The sequence below is a fragment of the Hordeum vulgare genome, chromosome 1H (assembly GCF_904849725.1).
Source record: "Hordeum vulgare subsp. vulgare chromosome 1H, MorexV3_pseudomolecules_assembly, whole genome shotgun sequence".
Classification (NCBI taxonomy): Eukaryota; Viridiplantae; Streptophyta; class Magnoliopsida; order Poales; family Poaceae; genus Hordeum; species Hordeum vulgare.
Genome location: NC_058518.1, coordinates 503,718,737 through 503,738,078, shown reverse-complemented (window position 1 = coordinate 503,738,078; position 19,342 = coordinate 503,718,737). Strand labels below are relative to the sequence as shown.

Here is a 19,342-nt window from a genome sequence, read left to right as displayed (position 1 = left end):
ACATAGGCCTGTTGTTGGCACGCCTGTTGTTTCTGTTAAGATAGGAGATCATTGCTATCATGGTTTATGTGACGTGGGTGCTAGTGTTAGTGCAATACCTCAATCCTTATATGATGAAATCAAAGACGAGATTGCACCTATTGAGATAGAACCTATTGATGTCACTATTCAGCTTGCCAATAGAGATACTATCTGCCCTGTGGGAATTGTTAGGGATGTTGAAGTCTTGTGTGGTAAAACGAAGTATCCTGCTGATTTCCTCGTTCTTGCTACCACCCAAGATAGCTTTTGTCCCATGATATTTGGCAGACCTTTTCTCAATACTGCCAATGCTCATATTGATTGTGAGAAGCAAACTATCATTGTTGGCTTTGAAGGTGTCTCACATGAGTTCAATTTCTCCAAGTTTGGTAGACAACCTCATGAAAAAGAGTTGCCTGGTAGGGATGAAACTATTGCCTTAGCTTCTATTGTTGTGCCTCCTATTGATCCCTTAGAGCAATACTTGCTTGAGCATGAAAATGATATGCATATGGATGAAAGGGATGAGATAGATAGAGTTGTCTTAGAACAATATCCTATCCTTAAGAATAATCTGCATGTTGAACTGCTTGGGGATCCACTCCCACCAAAGGGTGATCCTGTATTCGAGCTTAAACAGTTTCTTGAAAATGATATGCATATCTTGATGAAAAAGAAATATATCATGTCATAATTAGTGCTAGCCTCTCAGAGCATGAAGAAAAGAAATTACTAAAAACTCTGAGGAAGCACCATGCTGCTATTGGATATACTCTTGATGATCTTAAGGGCATTAGTCCCACTCTATGCCAGCACAAGATTAAGACTGATCCTGATTCCAAACCAGTTGCTGATCATCAACGGAGATTGAATCCTAAGATGAAAGAAGTAGTAAGAAAAGAAATACTAAAGTTCCTGGAGGCAGGTATTATTTATCCTCTTGCTCATAGCGATTGGGTGAGTTCGGTGCATTGCGTCCCTAAGAAGGGAGGCATTACCGTTGTCCCTAATGATAAGGATGAATTGATCCCGCAGCGGATTATTACTGGCTATAGGATGGTGATCGATTTTAGGAAATTGAATAAAACCACTAGGAAAGATCATTACCCTCTGCCTTTTATCAACCAAATGCTAGAAAGACTGTCTAAACACACACACACACTTCTGCTTTCTAGACAGTTATTCTGGTTTCTCCCAAATACGAGTTGCACAATCTGATCAGGAGAAAACCACTTTCACCTGCCCTTTCGGTACCTTTCCTTATAGACGTATGCCTTTTGGCTTATGTAATGCACCTGTCACCTTTCAAAGATGTATGATGGCTATATTCTCTGACTTTTGTGAAAAGATTGTTGAGGTTTTCATGGATGACTTTTCCGTTTATGGGTCTTCTTTTGATGATTGCCACTGCAACATTGATCGAGTCTTGCAGAGATGTAAAGACACCAATCTTGTCTTGAATTTGGAGAAGTGCCACTTCATGGTCAATGAAGGTATCGTCTTAGGACATAAAATTTCTGAAAGAGGTATTGAAGTCGATAAGGCTAAGGTTGATGCAATAGAGAAAATGCCATACCCCACAGATATCAAAGGTATAAGAAGTTTCCTTGGTCATGCTGGTTTCTATAGAAGGTTCATTAAAGACTTCTCTAAGATTTCTAGGCCTCTTACCAATCTCTTGCAAAAGGATATTCCTTTTGTTTTTGACGATGAGTGTAAGGAAGCCTTCGAAATACTTAAGAAGGCCTTGATAACTGCACCTGATTGGAACTTGCCTTTTGAAATCATGTGTGACGCTAGTGATTATGCTATTGATGCTGTCGTAGGGCCAAGAGTTGATAAGAAGTTGAATGTTATTCACTGCGCTAGTAAAACTCTAGACAATGCCCAAAGAAACTATGCTACTACGGAAAGGGAATTTTTAGTAGTCGTGTTTGCATGTGAAAAGTTCAGGTCTTACATAGTTGATTCCAAAGTCACTATTCACACTGATCATGCTGCTATTAAGTACCTCATGGAGAAGAAAGATGCTAAACCTAGACTTATCAGATGGGTTCTCTTGCTACAAGAATTTGATTTGCACGTTGTCGACAGGAAGGGTGCTGATAACCCAGTAGCAGATAACTTGTCTAGGTTGGAGAACGTTCTTGATGACCCACAACCTATTGATGATAGCTTTCCCGATGAGCAAATGAATGTCATCAATACTTCACGTAGTGCACCGTGGTATGCTGATTATGCAAACTATATCGTTGCCAGATATATACCACCCAGTTTCACATATCAGCAAAAGAAGAAATTCTACTTTGACTTGAGACATTACTTTTGGGATGATCCTCACCTTTATAAGGAAGGAGTATATGGTGTTATTAGACGTTGTGTACCTGAACATGAACAGGGACAGATCCTACAGAAGTGTCACTCCGAGGCCTACGGAGGACACCATGCGGGAGATAGAACTGCACACAAGGTATTGCAATCAGGTTTCTATTGGCCCACTCTCTTCAAGGATGCCTGTAAGTTTGTCTTGTCTTGTGACAAATGTCAAAGAATAGGTAATATTAGTAAACGTTAGGAAATGCCTATGAACTATTCACTTGTCATTGAACCATTTGATGTTTGGGGCTTCGATTATATGGGACCTTTTCCAAAATCCAACGGGTATACTCATATCCTAGTTGTTGTTGATTACGTCACTAAGTGGGTAGAAGCTATCCCCACTAGTAGTGATGATCACAACACATCTATCAGGATGCTTAAGGAAGTTATCTTCCCTAGATTTGGAGTCCCTAGATATCTAATGACTGACGGTGGTTCACATTTCATTCATGGTGCTTTCCGTAAAACGCTTGCTAAGTACGATGTCAACCATAGAATTGCGTCTCCTTATCACCCTCAGTCCAGTGGTCAAGTAGAGCTAAGCAATAGAGAGATTAAACTGATTCTGCAAAAGACTATCAACAAGTCTAGAAAGAATTGGTCTAAAAAGCTCGATGATGTACTGTGGGCTTATAGAACTGCCTATAAGAATCCCATGGGCATGTCTCCGTACAAAATGGTGTACGGTAAAGCATGTCATCTACCTCTTGAGTTAGAGCATAAAGCTTATTGGGCTATTAAAGAGCTCAACTTTGATTTCAAACTTGTTGGTGAGAAGAGGTTATTTGAAATGAGCTCGCTTGATGAATGGAGAACTCAGGCATATGAAAATGCCAAGTTATTCAAAGAAAAGGTTAAGAGGTGGCATGATACGAGGATACAAAAGCGTGAGTTCAATGTAGGTGATTATGTCTTACTATACAATTCTCGTTTAAGATTTTTTGCAGGCAAACTTCTCTCTAAATGGGAAGGTCCCTATATTGTTGAGGAAGTATATCATTCCGGTGCTATCAAGATCAACAACACGGAAGGTAATTGTCCGAGAGTGGTAAACGGGCAGAGAATCAAGCATTACATCTCACGTACTCCCATAAATGTTGAGAGCAACATTATCAATACCATAACTCCGGAGGAGTACATAAGGGATATTTATCAGCTTGTTTCAGACTCCGAAAACGAGGAGGTATGTGATTCGGTAAGTAAACCGACTCCAAAACTTTTCCCGTAGCAATTTTCCTCGGTTTTGGAATATTTGAATAAATAGAAAAAAATTAAAGCAGTCCGGAAAGTGCCCGAGGAGGCGACAAGCCTCCTAGACCCGGCCTACCCCCCTGGCCGGGGCTGGAGGGCTTGTGGCCACATCGTGCGCCTCCCGGACTCCGTTTTCATGTGGAGTACTCCTTCTGGTCTGGAAAAGATCATTATATATTCTCCCAAAAGGTCTAACCTCTGTATCATGCAAATTCCCTCTGTTTTCGTTTCGAGCCTGTTTTCTGCCGCAAAATTAGGGCAAGATGTCTTCCCAAGATTCACATGGGGAGAGCTATGTGGCAGATTACCTTGCTAACCCCAAGGTCTATGGGGACTTGGATCCTTATGGCTGGACCACTCATGAGGAATAAGATTATGATTCCAAGGGGAAGGAGCAAACGAGTTCCAATGAGGAGGAGGCTCCTCTACCTCAAATTGGAGGCACACATGTGGAGTTCAAGAAGTCGAGCCTCCCCGACTCAAGGAAGAAGCCCAAGACCTTGTTTATCCCTTCTCGTTTCTTGCAGGAGAGCAAGAAGGAATTATGCCAAAGGGTGTTGAAGCTTCAAGAGGAAAATGACGATCTGAGGGAGCAGAATTTTATGCTCAAGCGGAAATTAAACAAGCTCAAGACCTCTTCAACAACTCCGCCACCATCACCTCCAAAGGAATACAACTGAGCATGGGTATGGGCAATCCCCTTGGCTTGTGCCAAGCTTGGGGGAGTTGCCCCGGTATCGTATCACCAGCATATATTTTGCCTTTACCCTTGTTTTAGTTTGTTCCTTTTCAGTTTTCTCTTTCTCTAGTAGAATAAAGGTCTTAGTGTTTTAGTCTTGAGTTTTGCTTTGTGTCACCCCCGATGTATTCGACCTCGTGAGCCATATAATAAAGAGTATCTTAGTTGAAGAGATTTGCCTCTTGCCATGATCAAAAGATCGAGAAAGAACAAAAACATGAGAGATCATATACTGATCTTATGGGAAGTGATGACTTCACATATAAAAAGGATGATGATTGAAACTTTTTGAGGGTAGACAAACGTAGACCTTGGTCATTTTTGCAATTAATAGGAAGTGACAAAGAAGGAGAGGTTCAGATATAAATATATCATCTTTGAAACCATCTATGATTGTGAACACTCACTAAACTATTACATGACTAGAAGTAGATGTTGGACAAGGAAGACAACATAATGAATTGTGTTTGCTTGGTTTCGAACAATGTTATATGATTAGAGATCCCTTAGCATGTGACGATTGCTTCCACCTCATATCAGCCAAGACTCCCGCACCAAGTAGAGATACTACTTGTGCATCCATAAACCTTCAACTCAGTTTTGCCATGAGAGTCCACCATACCTACTTATGGATTGAATAAGATCCCTCAAGTAAGTTGTCATCGGTGCAAACAATAAAAATTGCTCCCTAATATGTATGATCTATTAGTGTGTGGAAAATAAGCTTTGTACGAACCTGTGATGAGGAAGACATAAAAGCGATAGACTGCATAATAAAGTTCTTTATTACAGGAGGCAATATAAAGTGACGTTCCTCCGCACTAAGAGGACACGCATCCAAACTTCAAAAGCGCATGACAACCTCTGCTTCTCTCTACGAAGGGCCTATCTTGTACCTTTACTTTTTGCCCTTGAAAGAGTCATGGTGATCTTCACCAATTCCTTGTTTCGCCTTTATCTTGGCTAAAGTCACATGCTAGGGAAAGATCTATATTCACATGTCAACTTGGAGGTAAGTATTCATGAATTATTATTGTTGACATTACCCTTGAGGTAAGCAGTTGGGAGGCAAAACTATAAGCCCTTATCTTTCTATGTGTCCACCTCAAACTTTGATCTCATGAGTACCACGTGAGTAGTAGAAATTGTAGAGAACGAAAAGATGATTGAGTATGAGGATTTGCTTTACAAGATCTTATTTGACTCTTTCTGATGTTGTGATAAATTGCAATTGCTTCTATGACTAAAGGCTATCGGTTGTTGACTATCGGTAAGGTTCTTGATCCATGCTTTACTTTGTGAAGGAATTATCACTTTAGCATGAGAGATTATATGTTGGTATTTATGTTCTGATCATGATCATGATGCCTGCATGTTCGTATCTTGTTTTGTCGACACCTCTCTCCCTAAACATGTGGACATATTTAATGAGCTAGGCATTCGCTTGAGGACAAGCAAGGTCTAAGCTTGGGGGAGTTGATACGTCCATTTTGCATCATGCTTTCATGTTGATATTTATTGCTTTTTGGGTTGTTACTACACTTCGAGGTACAATACTTATGCCTTTTCTCTCTTATTTTGCAAGGTTTACATGAAGAGGGAGAATGCCGGCAGCTGGAATTCTCGCCTGAAAAAGGAGCAAGTTTGAGATGCCTATTCTGCGCAACTCCAAAAGCCGTGAAAATCAACGTGGAATTTTTTGGGAATATATAAAAAATACTGGGTGAAAGAAGTACCAGAGGGGCGCCACCTGGAGGCCACAAGCCTGCCAGGCCCGGCCTACCCCCTGGCCGAGGCTGGAGGGCTTGTGGGCCCCCTGTTGCCCCTCCGGCGCTCATCTTTTGCTATATGAAGGGTTTCGTCCGGAAAAAATCACAAAGGAGCTTTTCGGAGGATTCGCCGCCGCCACGAGGCGGAACTTGAGCAGAACCAATCTAGAGCTCCAGCAGGACGGTCCTGCCGGGGAAACTTCCATCCCGGAGGGGGAAATCGTCGCCATCGTCATCACCAATCCTCCTCTCATCGGAGGTGACTCATCACCATCAACATCTTCATCAGCACTATCTCATCTCCAAACCCTAGTTCATCTCTTGTAACCAATCTCCGTCTCGCGACTCCGATTGGTACTCGTAAGGTTGCTAGTAGTGTTAATTACTCTTTGTAGTTGATGCTAGTTGGATTACTTGGTGGAAGAGTTTATGTTCAGATCCTTGATGCTACTCATTACCTCTATGGTCATGAATATGATTATGCTTTGTGAGTAGTTACTTTTATTCCTGAGGACATGGGATAAGTCATGCTAATAGTAGTCATGTGAATTGATATTCGTTCGATATTTTGATGTGTTGTATGTTGTTTTTCCTCTAGTGGTGTTATGTGAATGTCTACTACATAACACTTCACCATTATTTGGGCCTAGAGGAAGGCATTGGGAAGTAGTAAGTAGATGATGGGTTGCTAGAGTGACAGAAGCTTAAACCCTAGTTTATGCATTGCTTCGTAAGGGGCTGATTTGGATCCACTAGTTTAATGCTATGGTTAGACTTTGTCTTAATTCTTCTTTCGTAGTGGTGGATGCTTGCGAGAGGGGTTAATCATAAGTGGGATGCTTGTCCAAGTAAGGGCAGTACCCAAGCACCGGTCCACCCACATATCAAACTATCAAAGTAACGAACACGAATCATATGAACATGATGAAAACTAGCATGACAGAAATTCGTGTGTGTCCTCTGGAGCGTTTTTCCTCCTATAAGACTTTGTCCAGGCTTGTCCCTTGCTACAAAAGGGATTGGGCCACTTTGCTGCACCGTTGCTACTTTTGTTACTTGTTGCTTGCTACGAATTATCTCACCATACAATCACTTGTTACCGATAATTTCAGTGCTTGCAGATATTACCTTGCTGAAAACACTTGTTAGATCCTTCTGCTCCTCGTTGGGTTCGACACTCTTACTTATCGAAAGGACTACGATTGATCCCCTATACTTGTGGGTCATCATTGGTGAACTCCGTGATCATCATGTGGTTGGCTTTGAGTCCGCGTTCCACCATCCCTTGGCACTTGAATACTTGTTGCTCCATTCCTTCGAGCCTAGCCTCCACGCTTCCGGTCTTCTTGGGGCCCTCAACATCACGGATGTGCAACACCACCTCATGCATCTCGATAGATTGAGGGTGTTGCAGCACTCCCGCGAGGTAGGGATTGATGACCTTCTCGAAGAACTTGTCCTTCAGAACTTTTGGGGATGCCATAGCGATCTAGATCTGTCTACACAGTAGCTCGAAACGAAAACAGAGGATATTTGCGTGATACGAGGCTTAGACCTTTCGGGAGAATATATAATGATTTTTTTCCGACCAAAAGGAGTACTCCGCAAGAAAACGGAGTCCGGGAGGCACACGAGGTGCCCACAAGCCACCCAAGCGCGGCCAGGGGGGTAGGCCACGCCTGGCAGGCTTGTCGCCTCCTCGTGCGCTTTCCGGACTACTTTAAATTTTTCTATTTTTCTAAAAATACCAAAACGGAGAAAAATTGCTACTCGAAAAGTTTTGGAGTCGGTTTACTTACCGAATCACATACCTCTTCGTTTTTGGAGTCTGAAACAGGCTGATAAATATCCCTTATGTACTCCTCTGGAGTTATGGTATTAATAACATTGCTTTCAACATTTATTGGAGTACCTGAGATATAATGCTTGATTCTTTGCCCATTTACCACTCTCGGAAAATTACCTTCCGTGTTGTTGATCTTGATGGCACCGGAACGATATACTTCCTCATCAATGTAAGGACCTTCCCATTTAGAGAGAAGCTTGCCTGCAAAAAATCTTACACGAGAATTGTATAGCAAGACATAATCACCTACATTGAACTCACGTTTTTGTATCCTTTTATCATGCCACCTCTTAACTTTTTTTTTCAAACAAATTGGCATTTTCATATGCCTGAGTTCTCCATTCATCAAGTGAGCTAATATCAAATAACCTCTTCTCACCAGCAAGTTTGAAATCAAAGTTGAGCTCTTTGATTGCCCAATAAGCCTTATGCTCTAGCTCAAGAGGTAAATGACATGCTTTACCGTAAACCATTTTGTACGGAGACATGCCCATGGGATTCTTATAAGTTTGTTCTTGATAAAAATAAAGGAGCTATTTAATTTTCCAAAGCACGTCCAGTATGGACCAAAAGTGGATCAATTTACGTCGAAGGTGGACCAATTTACGACGCAAATGGTCCGAAATCGACGGGTGGGGGAGCGATCTTGAGGGGGTGGCTAGGAATCCGATCCCCCACGCCGATTTTTTAGCCAACGTGCCTCTAGACAGCGTTATTTCACGCTTCTGAAGGACCGAAAGGATGGAGATGCTCTTAGGGCCACAAGGGTGAAGGGAAGCGGCCGGGTAGCAGCCGAGTTGGTGGATAGTCGCCGGTCGTTGGGGCCATGACGACATAGTTGGGGTGGGGGCATGAAAATGAGGCTACAACTTTTCTCGCGTGGGTGGAGGTCGAGCATATTTAGGAGTTACTCCGGAGAAGTCAATTTTTTTCCTTTTAAGTGTTCGTCTAGGCGTGAATGAAAGAAGAGAAAGGTGTAACAGCACCCGGGTGCCTAGACACCCTCTCTGAATAGTGAAAAAAATAAGTTTAAAAAAAATCTGAAACTTTGCAACATATAAGATGATCAAACTTTGTAGGTTCTTACAAGTTTTCATGTCAAAATATCATGTAAAGAAAGGTGTACAAATAAGTTTCAGATTTCAGTGCTAAAAGTGCTCAAAATTTGAAGTACTAAAATGTTTTTTCCTGTGTAGAACTCCTCAAATGTTTTTTCCATGAAAACTTACATGCACCTAGAAAGTTTGATCATCTTCAATCTTGCAAAGTTTAATTTTTTTTAAATAATTTTATTTGTTTTGATGTTAGTGTTCATAGAGGGTGCCTAGGCATCCGGGTGCTAAAACTACACTCTCATGAAAGAAGCTAACCGGTACTTTTACTCCTCTAATCGGACATAGGGATAATCGGCTAGAGTTGCTCTTAGTGACACACTTGATTTCCCCGGTTTTCTTCTGCCCGCTTCTCTATATAATAGAAGGAATGTGTCTGAGTCTCTTCAAACACTTGATAACATACCTGACCTGAACACAAGCTAGGAAGTCGCTAGTGCTGCTAATGGCTGCGGTGAGGTTGAAGGAAGTGAGAATGGCACAGCGGGCTGAGGGCCTGGCGACAGTGCTGGCCATTGGCACCGCCGTGCCGGCCAACTGCGTGTACCAGGCGACCTACCCAGACTATTACTTCAGAGTCACGAAGAGCGAGCACCTCGCGGACCTCAAGGAGAAGTTCCAGAGGATGTGCGACAAGTCCATGATCAGAAAGAGGCACATGCACCTAACCGAGGAGATACTAATTAAGAACCCCAAGATCTGCGCGCACATGGAGACCTCGCTTGACGCGCGCCATGCCATTGCGCTCGTCGAGGTCCCGAAGCTGGGGCAAGGAGCTGCGGAGAAGGCAATCAAGGAGTGGGGCCAGCCATTGTCCAAGATCACCCACCTCGTGTTCTGCACAACCTCTGGCGTCGACATGCCAGGCGCCGACTACCAGCTGACCAAGTTGCTCGGCCTCTCCCCGACGGTGAAACGCCTGATGATGTACCAGCAGGGGTGCTTCGGCGGCGCCACGGTTCTTCGCCTTGCCAAGGACATCGCTGAGAACAACCGCGGCGCTCGTGTGCTGGTTGTCTGCTCGGAGATAACCGCCATGGCCTTCCGTGGTCCTTGCAAGTCCCATCTCGACTCGCTGGTCGGCCATGCACTCTTTGGCGATGGCGCAGCTGCTGCCATCATCGGCGCTGACCCTGACCAGCTGGACGAGCAGCCAGTGTTCCAGCTGGTGTCAGCGAGCCAGACCATCCTGCCGGAGTCGGAGGGAGCCATCGACGGCCACCTTACGGAGGCGGGCCTGACCATCCACCTTCTCAAGGACGTGCCGGGACTCATCTCTGAGAATATCGAGCAAGCATTAGAGGACGCGTTTGAGCCTCTGGGCATCCACAACTGGAACTCCATCTTCTGGATTGCTCACCCTGGGGGGCCTGCCATCCTTGACAGGGTCGAGGACAGAGTTGGCCTTGACAAGAAGCGCATGCGCGCAAGCCGGGAGGTTCTGTCGGAGTACGGAAACATGTCCAGCGCAAGTGTACTCTTCGTCCTTGACGTTATGCGTAAGAGCTCCGCCAAGGATGGCCTCGCCACAACTGGAGAAGGCAAGGACTGGGGTGTCCTCTTCGGCTTCGGCCCTGGCCTCACCGTCGAGACACTCGTCCTCCACAGCGTCCCCGTCCCCGTCCCCACCGCCGCTAGTGCATGATCGACGCATGCCATATTTAGCTTATTTGGGTCAAGACAATAAAATAAGCGGCCCACAAATATGAACCACGTCCGACAATACGAGCACCTGGCTGGGGGCGCTCCTGCCTGTTAAACCATAGATGTACGTACCTCGTGATTTGTGTCTACAGTATATTGTAAACGTTCACCCATCAAAGTTGTATTTTCATCCTTATTGATAGAATGTGTCCACTACTGGAATCACCCTCATTGTCGAATGCATTGCTACTTACCAAGTCCTGATGTCCGCACTACTCGAATAACTGAATATCCCGACATCAAATTCTATGGCGACACGCATACCGACGGTCAGTGAAATGCCGTCCGCGCGCGGCGCCTCTCACTGCGGCTGGCGGCATAGTGTTTTTTTTTTTTAAATTACACCACATTTTGATCCCACTCCTACTGAGTCGGCAGAAATCTGTCAATTTGATGAGAGATAGATGAAAACATGTCGAGTGGCAATCGTTTGGTTCTTTGTACTTCCTCTGTCTCAATTTACAAGTCCGGCACATGTATCTAGATCATCAATTTAATTAATTTAATGAGAGGTATATATTACAAAAAATATATCATTAAAAAACTTTTGATATTTTATTTTTTAATGATATAATTTTTATGTTAAATAATATATTTTATATAACTTCAATTGACGATCTAGGTACACATGCATGCTTTCAAAACTGTAACGAAGGAAGTACATAAAATGTGGTATAATATTTTTAAAATGGATGTGGTTAAATTTTGCAACAAATATTTGATAGGATCTATACAAAAAAACAATTTTTGGCACTAGGAAAATGGAAATTGATTTTCTTTGTGGAAAGAAAATAAAAACTACCTTCGTCAACATTGTTTGCCATTTTGAGATGCACACTTGTATAAAATATGAGATCATTTGCAAATGTGACCACAACATTGGTTATTTGGCTTCAAAGCAAAATTCATACATGATAACTCATTTTTGAGAACACTTATTAAAACTAATTGTTGTATTTTATTTTATTTTATTTTTAAATAGATCAATATAATGACAATGCAAAATATTTCTATTTTTTATGATTTTCTTATGTTTTTAGTATACCGATTTGAAAATACGTTAGAAATGGCGGGCATAACAGTTCATATGTAGGGGTGGAATGTTGCAAAACTTTTGTTGGATCTCTAATGGATAGCTACCTGTCTACCCAAAATTAATTTTGGAAAAAAATCATGAGCAAATTATTATACATATCTAGTTTAAATTTGACCCGATTCATACAGAATCGGCAGAAATCTATCAATTTCATGAGAGATGGATGGAAACCCTTTCAGTGGCAAACATTATGTTATTTGAACACTAAATATGGTATAATATTTTTTAATGAATTTTCTTCAATTTTATAACAAATATTTGATATGTTTTTCACACAACAGAAATCCATTTTTGGCACTCAAAAAAATGCAAAATGGTTTTTTTGTGCAAAGAAAATGAAAAATATTTAATAAACATTGTTTAAAATTCAAAGATGTAGACTTGTACGCAATATGATACCATTTGAAGAAACTATTGCATGAATGGTGCTATAAGATTGGTCATTCTGCTTTTAAGTCATGAGTCTTCATATATGGTAGCTCATATCTGAGAAATGTTTTCAAAATCAAGTATTGTACTTCAACTTCGTTACGTCTTATGGAAAATAGGTCACATGTAATGATAAAATGAGAAGCATTTCCATTTTTATGATTTTCCTAAAACAATTATGCCAATTTCAAAGTGCGTTCAAAATAATTGGCATAACCGTCGTAGCTATCGGTAGAATCGTGCAAAACATTTGTTGGATCAATTATGAAATAGCTGCATTTCACCTATAAATGATTTTTGGGAAAATCATGAGCAAATAATTAGGCAACTATGTTTCAAATTATACCGGTCCCAACTAAATAAGTTGAAATCTGTAAATTTGACGATAGGTGGATGTAAACCTTTTGAGTGGCAACTATTTGGTAATTTGTACATAAATGTGGTTTAATATTTTTTTAAATTGACACGGTCCTTTTTTGCATCAAATATTTATTAGGTTATTCACAAAAAAAACTTTTCGAAGACTCGGGAATTGGAAAATGGTTTTTCTGCGCAAAGAAAACGAATACTCCATTCGTCAACATTGTTGGACGTATTTCAAGTTTTTTTATTTCCTATTGAAAATAGGTCTTATATAATACCATAATGCAAAGGTTTTCCTTTTTTTCTACTTTCAAGTTAAAAAATGAAAATAAGAGCCCAACATTTCAGGTGGCCGCCCTGCTTTACCGACGGCACTAACACCGAAGAAATGTTTTTCCCTTATACGGAAAACTGCCACCACATGTAAATGAGGTCCATTTTGTCAGCCCGACAAAGAGGAGCCACCATGCATCCTCTTGGCAAAGGGTTCTTTTTTTAACACGGTACAGACGCAAGTGTTTATATACTCGCGCATACACTTATTTTCATAAACGCACATACGCATATCCTATACTTATGAGCACCTTCAAGAGATTGAGATGACATATCATCTTAAGATTTGCGAAGTCACCGTAGGTGCATCATCGTCGACGGGAAGTCTCCTCCCACTGAAATATATCGCCGAAAATCCAGAAATATGTTCAAAAATAACGCAAGCATTAGGACTTGAACCCTGTTGGGTTGAAGATATCACTGTTTCTCTAACCATCCAACCACAGGTTCTTTATCGAGTGCTTTCTTCGCCGGACACTCGACTCCGATTTAGTGAGCATAAAACGCCGGTCATCAGCAACATAAAAGTGCTCGACGGCCAGACGGATGGAAACCGTTCACCGCTTGTTTTCCAAACTTTTTCCGAGTATCACAAGCGGGGTAACACAACCATGGAACCCGATAATCTCACACAAAAATCCGAAGTCTCATGATGGCACAGAGTGATCGGTGTTTACTCCGGGTGCATGAAACAATCTTTTTATGAACGAAACGATCAGAATTTACTCCGAACTGATGACACTCTCCAAAGTTTATTTCACTAGAAAATATGCTAAGTGTTTACTCTAAATATGAGGGTAAAAAAATAAAAGGAGAAAGCACAATTAGAAGAGGTGATTAGATTGGATGAAAAAACAGCCTAGGCCCCACCCCACGAAAATCACGGGACGGTGGAGATTTAGATTATGAAGCTTAAGTAAGATTACGTAACCAGATTACGTAGGTGTAGGATTATTGTTAGAAGAGCTTACTTCTTATTGATTGAAATATTTTGTGCCTTGCATAGGTGTTACACATCCATCCATCTATCCATCTATTTCTCCATCTTACATCCATCATCTAAAAAATACGCATTCATACCCTAAAACCCACAACTCTGTCTCGCCCGATGTAGAGAGACAACGACCGTTCGCCTCCTACTAGGTCGTTGCCGGCATCTCCCTCCGGAGGAGCTCGGCGTTGGGCATTATTGTCGGCCCAATAGAAACCAAGGTACCATGGGTCGACTGAGACACGGAGGGAGCAGTGGTTTGCCCCACGAAGGACTACTTCTTGTTTGGCGGGGTTTTGGCCCCGGACAACCTCTCGGAGTAGATAAAGGAGCCAATGGCGAAGATATGTGGCAACCTGCACAACCTAGATAAAGGACAACCTCTCGGAGTAGATAAAGGAGCCGGCAACCTAGATAAAGGACAACCCCTGCACAACCTGGTTAGTCGGGCCGGTATGGATGGCCGGTATGTGGCAACCCTACGGGGCAAAATTGACAAAAATGACCCCTGGGGGGAAAGAACTCACGGAGTGACCCCTCAGGGAAAATATGTCACCCGGCTGATCATTTTGTGTGGCGCCCGACACCTAGGCGTCACACTACACTGTGTGACGCCTAGCCGTTCGGCGCCACATCCCCTGACCACCTGGCAGAGAGGGCCCATCCCCCAGGCCGTGTGACGCCTAAGCCTCAGGCGTCACACATTGTAATGTGTGGCGCCGAGCGCTTAGGCGCCACACAATGACTTAACTGGCCACGGGCCAGCCCCCCTCCCCACCCCCTCCCCATTCCCCTCCCTCATTCAAACAGAGACAGCAACGACGGCGGCTGGCTCTCTTCGAATCCCTAATCCCCTCCCCCCATCTCCTTCAGATCTGGTGATTTCTTCCTTGGATTGATCCCCCAAGGTTGGCTACTAGGTAATCTCTTTCGTTTCCCATCCTTCTATCCAAGTGGAATAGGTTTTTGTTGAGTAGATTGATTTGAGTAGGTTCTTAGGATTTGACTAGTTAGAATATGAGTTCTTAGGATTTTAGTAGTTAGTATATTAGTAGATTCATATTGGTAGTTAGTATTAATAGTTAGTATATGACTAGATTGATATGAGTAGTTAGGATATTAGTTCTTAGGATTTTAGTAGTTAGTATATTAGTAGATTCATATGAGTTCTTAGGATTTGAGTAGTTAGGATATGAGTAGATTCATATCAGTTCTTAGGATTTTAGTAGTTAGTATATGAGTAGATTCATATGAGTTCTTAGGATTTGAGTAGTTAGGGTATGAGTAGATTCATATGAGTTCTTAGGATTTTAGTAGTTAGTATATGAGTAGATTCATATGAGTTCTTAGGATTTGAGTAGTTAGGATATGTAGATGAGTGGATTAGTAGATGAGTAATTTTTTGAATATGAGTATTTTTTTTGTGATTTGTGGGATGGTGTGGCTTCTGAATAATGTTTATGACGTTGAACACCGGGCCTATTTCATGTCGGAGAAGAAAATGGTAAGTAGATCATATGATAAAAAACATGTATTTAATAAGCACTTGAAAATGTAATAAGCACTTGATATCTTCTTCTCCTATCTGTTGCAGGAGCTTACGCCTTGAAGATCCGGTCTCATGGGGCATCGTCTGTAATGCAGTACGATGAGCGGTACACCCCATACATCGAGATGACAGGACGCCTTCCATTCATTCAGCTTGTGAGTCGGTCAACACCCAATCTGAACGCTGCGGCAGTCACAGCACTTATTGATCGTTGGAGGCCAGAGACACATAGTTTTCACCTCCGGACCGGAGAGATGACAGTTACTCTTCAAGATGTTTCCATGATCACCGCACTTCCGATCGAGGGGAAGCCTCTTTGTATGAGCACTGATTCCGAGGGATGGCGGCAACAAATGGAGGCCCTTATTGGTATGTCGCCGCAGGAGCCGGAGGTAGAAGATGGAGGGAAGAAAGATAGAGCCCCGGCCGGCGCTCCTTTCACTTGGATTGCCGCGAACTTTGCCCATTGTCCTGAGGACGCAGATGACGAGGTGATCCAGAGGTATGCTCGCATGTACATGTGGTACGTCATCTCTAGGACTATCTTTGCTGACGGCACTGGCAAGAATGCTTCATGGATGTGGCTGAAGGCGTTGACTGTTTTCGACAACAAGTTCAGTTGGGGCTCGGCCGCACTAGCTTACTTGTATCGGCAGGTAATAAATTGTTAATATTAAGTACTCTCTGTTATCTTTTTCTGCTAAACTGATGCATGTTTGTTGTTACTTGTAGTTGGACGGTGCTTGTCGCAGGACCACAAAGGACAGTGGAGTTGGTGGTTGTATGCTCCTACTTTCAGTATGGAGCTGGGAACGCCTACCTGTTGGACGCCCTAAAAGCTCAAACTGGTACTTGTACTTTTTCTTGTTCTCTCCCGCAATCTGGTCATCTATTTCTTGCAAGTACTTTAGAAAGTATGCTCTCAACTTGTCGAATGTGTATTGAACTATTGCCGTCACCGGCAACGCACGGACACCCTTCAACACCCGGTTGAAGCATTCTGCCATGTTACTTGTCATTTGACCATATCTTCGGCCATCTTCGTCATAAGCTCGTGCCCACTTGGCCCGAAGTTCAATGTGCCTGTTCAGAAACTCAAGCCCACCTACATCAAGTTTTTTGTTTACAAGCAAAGCATTGTACAATCTTGCAAATCGTTTGTCCGGAAATGCTTGACAACAATCTTGAAGATCATCCGCCAACTCCTTGCTACCACATGCCAGGTAGAAGTCTGCACAGAAATGCCTCATGCACCATCGATGATGCAAAGGAGCATGGCCGGGAATGACAATGTCAACCACGTTAAGTATGCCTTGATGGCGATCCGATATGACACATATTTCCCTCTCAAACGGTAATACTTTGGTTCTCAAAATATGCAAGAACCATTCCTAGTTAACATTGTTCTCTGCCTCAACCAAAGAAAAAGCCAAAGGCATCAACCGGTTATTGGCATCACTTGCTATTGCAACCAACAAAGTGCCTTGAATTTTCCGGTCAAAAACGTGCCATCAATGGAGATGACAGGATGACAGTGCTGGAAAGCCCTCACACATTGCTCAAATGCCCAAAATACACGGCCAAATACGCGGACCCTATTTCCATTGAGAATCCTTGTTTTCTCCCCATACGGCTCGACCACATGAACCATGCCCGGGTTAGTGTGGGCAATAGCTCCCAACAACCTAGGTATGCGGTTGTATGCTTCCTCCCAATCACCATACAACATCTTGAATGCGGCTTGCTTTGCTTTCCATGCCTTACCATATTTCACCTCGTAGTGAAAGAGGGCTTTCACAAGGTCTTGTACGCTTTTTATGTTCATTGTAGGAAGAGAGGAGATGGAGTTGGAAAGCCTATAAGCGATGAACTCGGAGGTGAGTTGTCTATGGCTTTGCGACGAAAGGGCACCATCAACCCTCTTGCCTCGACACATGTGAGGCATACAACTGACAATATTCCATCATGGCCCTCCTTTCCATGGTCTTGCACGGACAATCCAAGGACACCCTCTATCCTCACATGCAACCGTGTAACGCAGCTTCATGTTTGAATGAACAACTTTGTGTGGCCTATAATGCGTAACAGAATATTCATCAAACCACATCTTCAGTTCAAAGAATGTTTTGAACTTTGACCCCGGCAAAATAATATTCTTCCCATCTGTGTCCCGATGATAAGGTGGCCTAACTCCAAACAATATGCCTTCGCCTCTGTCAACCACGGCTTCATCCGCAAGGCTAAGATCCTCGAAGAATGGTGTCCGGTGATCACGCTTTAATACCTTCGTGAAAGCTTCAGCCTCCTTTGCCGTGAACCCTTCCTCATCAACTTCTTCATCGGGACCCTCATCGTCAGACTCAGAGGCATAGCCACGTGAGTACGGAATAGAATGGTCCATTTTCTCTTGCAAATTATATTTATCCAAATCACCAAGATTGTTGTCATGAAGAACATTACCATCATTCTCATCATCATCGTGCTCATCATTAGCCTCTACCAATGGTTCATGTTCAATGTTGACCTCTTCGTTGGCCTCATCGACACAAGAAAGAGGTTCAATGTTGGCCTCTTTGTTGATGGGTGCAGGAATAGCTTCAACAATCGGAGAGGCAACCCGGTTCAAATCCAACAAGTTAGGAACAAGCAAATAACTCTAGAGCCTTGTCTAGTGATTCGGCCACCGTATCCTTGTATGCAAGCCAACGTTGCTCGGAGTTGACACGCATGATCTTCCAACGAATGTGCATTCCGAATCCCACATTATGCCTACCATCAAACTCAACTACATCACTAGGGTCCATCCAATTCAAATCCTTTCGGACTTGTTCCAACAATTCACCATAGCTAGGACACAAATCGAACACCATGTCAAGCTCATCCGGGTCCGAATCAATATTGCCTTTTAAAAAGGCATCCTTGTCCACGTGATGAACATAAACACATGTTCTTCCCATCCCTAAACAACAAAACATAGAACTTTTTTTTATAAGCAATCATACAATTACAATAACCCTAGCCTAACTTCCAAACAACTATAACCCTAACCCCATCATAACCCTAACACAACCAAACATCCCTAACCCTATCCTAACCATAGCCTAACCCTAACACAACCATAATGCAAACATCCAAACAACCCTAATCCTAACCCCATCATACCCATTATCCTAACATACAAACAAATACAACAATATCATATACATCCCACATTTCATGAAAAACTAGGGTTTCCTCAAATTTGCAAAAAAAAAAGACCACAAAAGATTTTTCTTTGGATGAGAATGAGGGGAGAGGTGGGGATTACCTTAGGGGAGTGATTGGACAACAAATGCCCGGTCCAAACCTTCAGATTTGGTGACTTAGAGAAGGATTTGAGGGAGGGGCCAGTGGCTGGGAGAGGGGGCTGGGGGAGGGGAATGAGGAGGGGGTGGGGAGGGGGTGGGGAGGGGGGCTGGCCCGTGGCCAGTAAAGTCATTGTGTGGCGCCTAAGCGCTCGGCGCCACACATTACAATGTGTGACGCCTGAGGCTTAGGCGTCACACGGCCTGGGGGGTGGGCCCTCTCTGCCAGGTGGTCGGGGGGTGTGGCGCCGAACGGCTAGGCGTCACACAGTGTAGTGTGGCGTCTAGGTGTCGGGCGCCACACAAAAGGGTCAGCCGGGTGACATATTTTTCCCGAGGGGTCACTCCGTGAGTTCTTTCTCACCAGGGGTCATTTTTGTCAATTTTGCCACCCTGCGGCTGCGTGGAGATAAAGG

At 43.1% G+C, this 19,342-nt stretch overlaps 1 protein-coding gene across 1 annotated transcript; it reads left to right on the top strand.

Moving 5' to 3' along the window:
- The first annotated feature begins 9,511 nt into the window (after nt 1-9,511).
- On the top strand, nt 9,512-10,957 carry LOC123420058 (chalcone synthase 2). Its single transcript, XM_045107259.1, has one exon. It carries the CDS (start codon nt 9,563-9,565, stop codon nt 10,760-10,762), a length of 1,200 nt encoding a protein of 399 aa, XP_044963194.1. The 5' UTR covers nt 9,512-9,562; the 3' UTR covers nt 10,763-10,957.
- Nucleotides 10,958-19,342: the final 8,385 nt, after the last annotated feature.